Genomic DNA, 12406 nt, shown 5'->3' with positions numbered 1-12406 from the left:
CGACATGGATAAAAGCTCATGTGCTACGGTGGACTGAGTCCATCCTAGCTAGTACAGTACGAATCCGCGTCGTTGCCCACATCTTTGGAAAGGAGTTACTGAAAAGAATAAAAAATGAAAAAGGAGGCGACGAAGAGGACTTGACCTTGGGCGGGCTTTCCTAAGCAAATAGTACACAATCGAATAGGCCCAGTCCGATAGCCCGACACGTTCAAAGAAAGTTCGAGCTGGGAGCGTACCATGTCGGCATATCGGAAAAATCAGCAGCCCCCTGATTATAGGGGGCGTTTGGCGCATGGCATTAGATGGGATTAGGTGGGATTGGATTGTACTTAGGTCCGTGCAATTCCATGCCAACATTTGGAGAGGATGGGAAAGGTAGGGATTAGTTGGAATGGAATTGCATCCGCTCTAATGTAGAATTCATGTGGATTTTGAAATCCAATATACATGTGGGCCCCACATTGATGCATGTGTTTATCCATGCCATCTATCGATACACGTTACACATGACATTATGGTTATATATGTGTACAAGTGAATGACATCCATTTTGGATTTTGCCTGTTGATTAAAATTCCATAGTCCACCAAACATGATTTCACTTAATCCCGTGTCTTTCAGTAGCAAAAATTTTATGGCTACAATGGTATTTCTATACATGCAATCATTGTGAAATAATGATGTTAATCCCATCTAGTACAATTCAACAACATTCAACTGTGGACCAAACACGCCCTTAGGAGGGCTGTCATTCAGTGGACCCCACTATAGACTTTACCAAACACGCCCTTAGGAGGGCTGTCATTCAGTGGACCCCTGTAGAAAAAGTCTATAATGGCTGGAAGCTGCGTGCTGAGTAAACTCAGTGGGGCTGACTTTGATTTATGTATTTTGCCCACTCCATCCATCCATTTTACCTGATAATTTTAGGTGGACCACATCACAGGAAACCTAGTGAAACTGTGTCTACCGTTAAAAGATTCGTGGTAGCCATAGAAGTTTTGGGTCAAGCTGATATTTGTGTTTTCCCTTCGTCTATGTCTGTCTGATCTTAACATTGGATAACAAATAAAATTACTGTGGGACGTAGGAAGGTTCCAACAGTGGAAATCATTATTACTACAGTTTCCTGTGGTGTGGTCCACTTGAGCTTTGGAGATGCTTCAATTTTGGGATCAAACCCTAAAATGAGCTGGAAAAACGGATGGATGGTGTGGATAAACAACACAGATTCACGGTGGGCCCATCAGAGTTTAGCCAGTAGGATAAAAGGCACTGAGTTAACTCAATACGCAATCCGATTTCATAATGTTGATTGTGGCCAGCGTTGGATATTTTTCATGGAGATTCACGGGCAGGTACTAACGTGGTTCACACGTGGCATGCGGGCTCACCCACTCGTCATTAATAACAGTTCCAATTTCATCTGATGTTTGTGCCAGAACCTGTTCACAGTGGTCCCCACCTAATGAATGGTCTAGAATCACAGATCTCTCACATGCGTGGGTGGTAGATAACGTCTTCAATCTCATCCAATGTAAGAACCCTATTTAGGTGGGCCCCACAAAGTCTAACGGAGAGTGTTTGTGGAACGTGGGATTGGAAAAATCCTCGAATGGCTGTTGAACTTTGGGCTGGAATCTTCTACAACGTTCGAGTTTGTGGGGCCAACCATGTTGCATATGTAAAATTAACTTTGTCTATCATGTTCCATCGTTTGTGTTAGGCCGTAGAGAAAATCAGCTAGATCCATTATCATAGGTTTGTTTGTGGGTCCATCATGGCATGTATCTCTCATCAAAGCTGTTAATCTAGTGTAATTCACTGGGATGAACAGAAGATACAAAAATCAGCCTCATAGAAAACTAAATGCAAGCCACACCGTGTGAACTTGGCAGTTATGTGAGCAATCTTACATTGTTTCCATTGGTGTAGCTCATTTGAGTTTTCAATGGTGCTTATCTTCTGCTTATACGGTCCAAATGATGGTTCTCACCTGATGGACGGAGTGGATTTCACATATACAATAGGTGGACCCCACAAGTGCTATAGACGATTCTAGTCCTTGAACTTCTCATTCACGCCTTAGGAACTTTCCTCGAAACTTCAGCCCATTTGCCTTTGAATAACGTAGTGGTCACAAAAGGAGAGAATAACAATATCTTCTTAGTGACGATGCCTTGTTCCCACTTTGTGGTTGTGGAGGGTTGTGGAGAGCATCTAAAGTTCTCATTCATACGTTTTGTGGGCCCTGGTCATGTTTACATTCTGCATTGGCTCTGCATTGGCTCTGCATTGATTGATGATGGGCTATTTTTCCAATGCTTTTTATTGCCTATCACTATTCCAATCAAACTGACCTTTCAACTATAAAGATCTTGCTTGGATTTCGTGCACGGCAAGGCTGAAGCCTGTACCCACTGAAAGTCAATGACTAGCAGTTTGTTTTCAACTAGGTGGGTTTAGGGTTTAGGTTTTAGGGTCTTAGAATACCACTGCGCCCCATTTCTTTCTATTTGAAAATAGGCCTTATTTGAAGGAAACTAAAGTTTAGAGTTTGGGCTGAGGGTTCATGAGTAACAACTTGGCATTTGTGAGAGGTCCAAGTGCTTATAAGCTTTCTCCGGCCCAAAAAATTTAGCCTAGTTTGCAAGTTAGGTGGTCCAATCATAAAATTGAAATGGACAAGGTCGAAGAACAAACCAAGAATACACATTCAGTGTACATAATATACATGTATGGCCTGCATATGATTAGACCATCCTCATCTTTTGGTGATGGCATCTATTCGTGCGTTCCACTTTGATGAGTGGCTTGGATCTCTCAGGTTTTTCTGACAAAATGGCTGTCCAGTCCTCCCTTATAATCCTCACCACCATCAGTGGTTCCCATGGGTTACATGCATTGCTCTTGCATATTGTTGTGTTGATCTGTGGCGTAATGCATCATTGACCTGATGGGTCATGTTGAATACTATGTTCGTGCCAATCCTGGAAGTTGGGATTCAGAGCTTTGGTGGAAAGTAAGATTAAATGAATGGGGAGAGTAAGGGGTGGTTTGGTAGCTTGGATTTTGGCATCCTTCCAAAATGCCCTTGAATTTTTGGGTGGATTTCAAACCCAGTTGGATTGGAAATCCTCCAAAAGGCTACTTTTAATTGTTCTCTAAAAGGTGGGATGCAAAATCTTATGATTTTCCATCCTCTCCTATGGTCATAATGACTCTCTCCTCTTTGTAAAGAAGAGCATTCACATGCCGTCCTTCCTACCCGTAGAATTATGTAGAAGTGAGAAGAGATAAAAAAGAGAGAGATGTTGAAAGAGAATGGAGAGAATAGAATTAGGGCTACATGCCCTTACATTCGCTGTTATATTAAGTTTAAAAAAGTAAAAATCTCAAAAACTACACCTCACTTTCAATATGACATTTTAATATAAGTGTACCTAATTAACTAATTAAACAGAAACATGGATTAAACTCAATATTAGGTGGGTTGTACCACTGTACGACTCCTTATTCCATTCATCTACTATGGCCCACATCCATAGTTATTATCGCTTCTCCTCAAGTTGGAGTATATATAGAGTAGATGCCTAGCTTGAAATAAATACGTGCATATTGACCGTGGATAAGAGCTTTGGTAAACACATCAGCAAGTTGATCTTTAGACCAAACATACGACATACAAATTTCACTAGTAATACCCTTCTTATGTATGAAATGACAATCGACTTCAATATACTTGGTTTTCTCGATAAATTGGATTATTTGCAATATGAGAGGTTGCTTGATGATTGAAAAATAACTAGATTGATATTTGATAGGCTTATTGCAAAATTCATTTCATGCAACAGTTTCGTGATCCACATGAGCTCATAAGTGGCATGAGCTATCGCCCTGTATTCCGCTTCAGGACTTGATCTGGTTACAACATTCTATTTTTTACTCTTCCACTTTGACTAAATTTTCTCTAATATATGTGTACTGTGTGGTAACTGGTAGCAGGCTGCCTATTAGTCATGGAGTCTGCACATTCTGCATCAAAATACCTTGTAACTTGAAGATGACTATTCCTTTTATATAAAATTTTCTCCTAAATTTTTTTCCTGCACTTTTGGGTGGGGTGTCTACACCATTTCAATGAAACTTATTATGTGTCTTTTTTGCAATTATTTGATTCCTAAATCCTTAAATGTGTATTTTAGCATCTCCTGAAGTTTCATTGAAAAATTTAACAATTTCCTCGTGTTTCCCAAATGTTTCTCTCAGTCAATGATACATTTTCGAATATCAACTAATATTGGAGATATGATGCATGTTTCCATTTTGTAACGATACTATACTACAAACATTGCTTTGAGATCACCATGAAGAAAGGCATTTTTAACATTGAGCTGAAAGGTCATCCGTGGTTAACAATAACATAGAGAAAAATGCAAACGGAATTAAGCTTGTCATCTTGAGAGAAGGTTTTAGTATAGTCGATGTTGAGAGTCTGGCTGTATCCCTTAGTGATTAAGTGAGGCTTCAATGTTCAATTGTGCCATTATGCTGAAATTTAATGGTACACACTCATCGACAATCAACATTATGTTTACTAGCGGGAAGACTAGTTAGCTCCCAAGTATCATTTTGATGAAGTGCAACCATCTTTTTTTTCATAGCTTACTTTCACTCCTTATGTGACAAGGCTTCTTGATATGACTTAGGAACATAATGAGTTGACAAAAACATGGTAAGTCTGCAGAAGGTGGAATACAAACATTGAGGTATACACACACTTACCTTTCCTCAGAGCAATAGGGTTATCAGGTAGTAGATATAAATGGAGTCATTGGATCAATAGGCTCATAAGAAGATATGGTGGATGGTACATCATGATTGTTATCACTATCTCCCTGTTTTCATTGTGAGTAGACTTTGAGTGTAAGCACATCAGGATTGGATGAACCAATGAGATCATGCAATTGGATAATGTTTTCTTAAATAGGAATAGGCACTGGCACTGATGGTGAAGCTTCCAAGTCAAGAGATCTACTATCATTTGAGAAGAATGGAGTGGACTCAAAGAAGGTAACGTCTACACAAATAAATTGTCTTCGAAGATGCGGACTAACATTTGTAACTCCTTCATGGTGCTTCACCAAATCGCAGCCTGGCACCTGAACATTCCAACCACGTTGTGGAATTCAATAATCTGTTGATGACATATAACAATAAGGGTAAGTATGGAATGGCTAAGATGAAGACATGGAAAATACAAGTACGGAACATATTTACCTCATTACCGAAGGTGCCTTTCCCCGGACAGTTGGGGAATAATTGATTGTAAACCTCATGTACAACTCTCTTCAATAAATTGTCTTCATAGAATTTCTGGCTATAGTGGCATTTAGGGTTTAGGAAATACGCTGAAACCCAACATGATTCAAATATTTACACATTAGTACAATAAGATAGGGATACATGATATATAAAGAACTAGCAAAATATTTAAGCATGTAGACGAAAAACATAATTCATATAACTACTTTTCAGCCTGATGAAGTGGGTGAGAAAGTGTCCTTTCCCATCAGTTGTTGATTATTACATGCACATACTTATATGTCGTGGGGGCTTTAGACTGGATAACGTCTTTCATTAGCTATATGGACGCATACAACGACCCCATTGACTGATTTATCTCGTCGTTGACGATCCTCAACACCACATAAATGGGCTCCAGAATAGCCACTACATTACGTACGCGTTTCCACAACTCCTCGATTCTCTAAGCTTCTCTCTTCCCACTCTTATTCCAATCTTTGTATTCCCAAGAGCTGAATAGCTCTCGTAGCCCCGGGCTGTGTTTAAGGAGGTTATTTAAGGCGATATAATTTACGGCGAACTGTGTCACCCTGAGGCGCACTATATCCCTACCACACCTCTTGCGCATCACAGATAATAACCGTGTGTGGTTGTATACGAAGGCCGTGATGAGCTGTGTGTCCGTAATGACGACTTATATCTGATCTCTTCTAGCATGAGATCGATGCAATGGGTTGCGCAGGGGGTCAAGTACATATGATACTTGTCTATTATATCATTCCCTGTCTTGACAAATGCACCCACATTGTCTGTAACAAACTCCGCAATATTCTTCCTCCCAACATCTTGCATTAGTTTGCAAATGTTGTCTGCATTTTTAATCTTATTACTGGCATCTATGGACTTTAGGAACACTGTCTGTCCCTTGTAGCAGACCATAAAATTTATGACCGACATTCTTGTTGGTTTGGTTCAACCGTCACCCATGACGGTGTAGTCTTACATCTCCCATGACTGCCTATATGTATCCACGTTAAGTATTTATCTCCATGTACTTATCATCCAAATACTTCCCTATGCTCTCATGGGGTGTGGGCTGCTGCACATCCCCACCCTCATGCTTCACTTATCATAATTTTGAAGTACGGGCTCGTTATTGCATTCACGAGAATTTGATCGTAGAAAAAAAAAACTTAATTATAAACTTTTTCACCTTTTTCCTCACATCCCCTCCACTAAATATCTCCTTTAGTTTCTTTTGTGTCTCCCCTGCCTCTTTGTACATCCTTGAATCTGAAGGTAGATTCGGCACCCACATGCTACTGCTCCTCTTCATACCCTATAATCCTCCCTGCCTACTACCTTCCCCTCCACCACCCTTAGAACTTCCCTTGCTCCACTTGGCCCTATCCCACTTCCCCCCACCATGCTCATGGGTAGCCCCTCAAATCTAGGCTTATTTACTTCCCACTACCTCTCCTAATCCCTTTCCCATTGATCCTGTATGGATTCCTAAACTGCGAATTTGTATTCAGGATCATTCTCGTCACCGAGATCCACTACATCCTCGTCACCTATATATGGTTGCTGCCCCAATTCATCTCCGATCTCCCTCTCTCATGTACCTCAGTCATATCTTATCTTCACATTTTTTTAATACATCTCTCATTTATGCTTTCACATCTTGTGGGCACTTAGGGTAGTCCACAACATTGTGATACCCTCTTGCTAAATGCTTCTTTAAGCATGTTACCTCCTCACTCTTCGACACATGGCCACATAAATTAAATGTACTTTATAATTGATTATCAGAAATGGGACAACCATATCTCCATCCTATATTAGGTTGTCTCCCTCATTTTCCTTCTGATATGTTTTACCTGAAAAAAATATTCTGTTAACAAAGGCAAGGTACTACATCCAAAATAATTTTTAGAAAAAAAATTATATTTTAATAAATTTTAATTATTTTTATTCCAAAAATTGATAAAAACTTATTAAATCAGTAGATAATCCCTAATACATGTTTGATTTCATATTTGGAGTGCAACATTGTAAGCAATTTGAGAGAAATTGGGGAAAATTTGAATTTATTCCAATTTTCTCAAATTGGGCCACTTACACTTGAGTTTTAAAATTAGAGTGTATGGGATGATTGTTTCATAAAACACTCCTAAATACTTTGAAATCAGTCTCAATTGAGAGCTGGTTGAAGGGAAATTTTGAAATTTTTTTTTAATATTTTAATAAATTGTTATTATTTTTAATTTCAAAGTAATTTTTATTTTTTGAAATTTGAAAGGACGTAACAAATCAGTAGATCAAGTCTCATACATGCTTGATTTCATGTTTGGAGTGTAATATTGCAAGCAATTTGGGTGAAATTGAGGAAATTTCAATAATTTTCCAACTTCCCCTAAATTGGGACACCTATACTCATGTCTGGACATTAGAGTTTATGTGATAATGAATTTATTAAAGACTCCTAAATAGTTTGAAAATTCACTCAATTGGTTGTTGGCAGAAGGGAAATTTCGAAAAAATAAAATAAAAATATTTTTTTTCAAAATTTGAAAATAATTAACAAATCAGTAGATCAGGCCTCATACATGCTTGATTTCATGTTTGGAATGCAAAATTGCAAGTAATTTTGGAGAAATTGGGGAAATTTCAAAATTTCCCAAAAATTCCAAAATTGGGCCACCTACACTTAAATCTTGAAATTGAAGGTTGAAATTCTTGATTTTTCATGCAATCATGAAGAATCAAGGATTTCTTATGATTTCACACTCATTTTATATGATTTAAATAAAAATGAAATGGAACGAAATGCTAAATACCTTGTTGTTTAAGAAACAGCCTCAAATCCGAGAAAATGATGAATCCGGTTTGAAATGTTGGTTTTTCCTCCCAAATCCTTGCACAAGATGGATTGAAATCCACCCACAAGGTACTTAAAAGGAAGAAATTTGAGGGAAAATGGGTTTTGGGGAAGGGTTTCAAGCAAATAAGAGGTTTCCTGTGTGGTATCGTCGATATATGTCGATATTGACAGATGTTGATGATACCCAATAAAGTGCTAAAGCAAAAATATGTGATACATTAAGATATCGGCAAAATATCACCGATTCATTATGATAAATGCGATATATCGCTTGATACATGGGAATCTGTGTTTTTTAGTTATATTCCAAGGGGTTTTCGTATCGTTGGAGTGCGATATCGATATTATATCGGCCGATAGTATTGATACTGCAAACAATGGTATCAGGGTATTCTGTAATGATAACGGTGGTTGTAATGGCCACCACTGTTACCTTTATGATACGGGTTGTAACAGCTGTTACGAACCCTGTAACGGCCATTACGGTCTCTCTCTCTCTCTCTCTTAAAAAAATTGAAAAATACCGAAAAACCTATATATGGCCCATAACATTGTAACATTGAAAAAACATTCCAAAAAACCTATATCTGCCCCATAATAGACCATTACGGGGTTGTTGCGACCTTTATAGGGGGTGTAATGGGCCGTTAACAGCGGTCACAAGTAAATTTTTCCATAACAGTTGTTATGACCTTTACAACCCTGTAAGGCTGTAACATGCAACGGTTGCTGTGGTTACCTTTACTAATGGCCTTTATGTCACACCATGAGTGGTATGCATATGTACATGTGTATGTGTATGATCGAGTGTACAAATGTGTGTATGAATGCACATAAGTAATTTGAGTCGCCACAAAATTCAAGGTCTACTTTTGTAAATCTGTGAGTCCATGTGTGAATAGGTGTGTGCATGTGTGCTCATGCGTACAAGAATTTAGGGTCAGTAAAATTTACCCTGCTTGAAAGGAATTTTGTCCTCGAAATTCGAGCGTGCCTATTACATGAGCGAATGAGGATACTCTTCTTTGATTTTTGACGTGTCTAAGTGTCCACTACATTCTACATGATGTATGTTTGTGTGTGCAGTCTCTTGTAAGAATACATACATGCATTTAGGGTTGCTAGATCTACCCTCTTTAAAAGAAATATTGTTCTCAGAATTTAACATATTATGTGAACAGATGGTGATACTTTTTTAGTCTTACGGGCATTCTAATCCTACCAAACTCAAACTCTACTATGCTTTCGCTGCGCCACTCTAAATATAGATCAAACAGTGAAGGGACTACCGCTCTTAAAGATAAATCAAAGTCTTCATTGCATAGACTTTCTATCTAGGTGCTACTCTCGCTTCCATTCGTGCTTCGGGCCTATGTTACTCTCACTTCCTACTAGTTTATATTTGAAATTATTTGAGACAGACACTTCCCTTGCCTAGTACCTGGATTTGCATTTCGTTTCACATCCAGTCCCATGTGTCTATAATCAAAACTATAAGAGATCTCCTACCTTAAATTGAAACCAATTATAGCACCACCCAAGGGAACCGTTACAAGTAGAAATGACTACAATTATTAATAAATGGGTGCATCTTGTTTTCAATGTGCCTAAATATACTGACCAAACCTGACCCCAAAGTCCACTACCACTGATACCTAAGCTCCGATACCTCTCTGTGTGCCTTGAGATACGACACTTGGGTATGCCCGACCCCAATCTTGCACCCAGGGGCACGACTAAAAATTTCTAAGTTTATGTTCCAACATCGAATCACGAATGCCTTAAATAGCATCCATTCGTGATTTTTTTTTTTAAAAAAAACTAAAGAAATGAACATTAAATAAAAGAAATAAACGTCAACTTCTTTAAATACTAAATCATCACCATTACTAACTAGACTTATATGTATACTTATTATTCCAAGTCCATTACAATTAAGTTTGAAAATTTAAAGATAACTAAATCTAAGGAAAACCATGACAACTAACGATCCTCTCCTCGTGCAATCTGCTAAAAACCCAGTGAGTATATCTCAAGCAAGTTTTTCGAAATCGAGAGCATGTTCAAATCGAGTAAACATTATTTGGCAAAATCACCGGAAATTCAGAAACGTAACTTAAAAAAGGTTTAACAATGATAACATTCAATTCATTACTAGAGATGACAACACGAATAAAAGGTGAAATATATATATATATATATATATATATATATATAAAGTAGCCACAATTGAACGATGCGACATAGGTAGAAGGTAACTACCATAAACAATACGGTTATACTTTTTGAACACCAAGGCCATTTTACACTTGTTGGCCAACACACTCCTCCCCAAACCCATTTGACACCAATCAGTAGGAATCTTTTGCAATCCCAATATTCTCATCCACCCAACCTAGACAATGGAGGTTCCAAATGGTACCAACTTAGGCTTCTAGGACTCAACTCATGTGTCTCAATCACCCCACATATTTATGCTTTATGCATTTTCAACCCAAGGGACTCAATTGTCCTTATCTATTTTCTGGTGTCCTCCATAATCAAAGCATCATTCGATCAATTTACATTTTGATCAATAAAACTAAAACCATGAATGAATGCATGACTTATTTCAAATCACCATTTTCAAAATATCCCATGATCAATCCCAATTAAACCAAAACCATTACCATAATTCAAGATCATTACACCAAGTCACACTTGCTTTACCACCATCCTTATCCAAGGAATCACAACTGAAACTTAAGAGTTTACAAGATGAAAACATGTACATAAAAATATGAAATTCGGTAATATATAACATAACTCAGATTGTGCATAAATACACGGTTCAGATCATCTAGTTCCTGTGCACCAATACACGGTTTGGATCGCACCACTTCTATACACAAGTACACAGTTTAGATTTGCACAGTTTGTACACACAAATGAACAATCAAATTTGCTCAGTTTATATCCACAATTGTATGATGATATTTACACAGTTTGTATGAATGATTGAACGATCAAATTGCACGATCTGTACACACAAAGAAATGATCAGATTTGCACAATTACATACACGTTTCAATGATCATATTTGCACCGGTTGTATACACAATTGGAATACACAATTGGACATACAGATACACACACAATTGAGCGGTCAAATTTGTACATATCATATACACAATCGGACAGTCAGATTTGTACACCTAAATCAAAGGGCAGATTTGCATGGAGTGTATCCATGTACACATAAATCATTGGACAGACTTGCAATGATTATACACTACTACACAGAAATCAATGTACAAATTTACATGATTTGTACACATAATCAAAGGACAGATTGATTTTTACACAAATCAATGGTATGATCTGAATAGATTTAATGCACAAAGGAAAGGTCTGATCTAGGCATATTTATGCACAAAACAATGGTCCAATCTAAACAGATTTAGGGTGATGCATTCTTAATTGCATGGCATTTAATAAATCGGATGCCTTCATCTGTTTTAGATGGAAAATCTTTTTTTTTTTGTCCTAGTATTCCTACGTTTTCCTTTCTTCCTAAAGTGTTTGGGTTTATGCATTTCTTAAATTGGTCAGATCGCCTTCTTGACAAGTTTAACCAAAGGCTATCAAGTATATTTTTCTTGGATACTCACATACTTAATGAGGATAAAAACGCTATAATCTTCTCTCTCGTTAATGTTATGTATCAGCTGACCTGACATTCTTTGAATATACTCCTTATTTTTCTGAAGGTGGTAAGTCCTTGCAGTTTGGAGGGATTTCTTCTACTCTTCCCATTGTGCCTGACACAAAACTTTCAGTGGGTGAAATGCTTGTACAACATTTAAATCCACCTTTGCAAGTCTACTTGAGAGTCAAGACATTCCAAGCATGGTAATGAAGTTCATACAGTCATGGTTCCCACCAACTCTTGCTTCATCCAAAGATCATCATGCTCCTAAATCCCCTTCTTTAGCGTCTGATGAAGGCGATTTACCCATCTCTCTTCACAAGGGTATACGTTCTTGCACTCAACATCCCATTTCTTAGTTTGTTCCTTTACTGGTTAGTCTCATTCTTTTCGTAAATTTGCTCTTTATCTTTGTCATCCGTGTCTGTTCCTTATTCTTTCTAGGAAGCTCTCAGTCATAATGGATAAAAACAAGCTATTGACGATGAGATGGCTACTCTTTGTCATAATCACACTTAGGCCGT

The 12406-nt window shown here is 37.8% G+C and overlaps 1 protein-coding gene across 5 annotated transcripts in view; it reads left to right on the top strand.

Annotated features, from left to right (window-relative positions):
- Positions 1 to 12406, top strand: part of LOC131226667 (probable calcium-transporting ATPase 9, plasma membrane-type) — a 79196-nt gene that overhangs the window by 13925 nt on the left and 52865 nt on the right. The window contains exon 2 of one of the 5 annotated variants that reach the window (XM_058222284.1): positions 11961 to 12206. The exons of the other annotated variants lie outside the window; for them this stretch is intronic. Within the exon in view, the coding sequence (XP_058078267.1) occupies positions 12174 to 12206 (33 nt within the window). The 5' untranslated portion in view covers positions 11961 to 12173. The remainder of the gene's footprint in view (positions 1 to 11960; positions 12207 to 12406) is intronic. 5 annotated transcript variants of the gene reach the window in all.

This window comes from Magnolia sinica, chromosome 15, assembly GCF_029962835.1.
Source record: "Magnolia sinica isolate HGM2019 chromosome 15, MsV1, whole genome shotgun sequence".
Taxonomy (NCBI): Eukaryota; Viridiplantae; Streptophyta; class Magnoliopsida; order Magnoliales; family Magnoliaceae; genus Magnolia; species Magnolia sinica.
The sequence above is the reverse complement of the archived record's forward strand: the minus strand, read 5'-3'. Positions and strand labels throughout refer to the sequence as shown.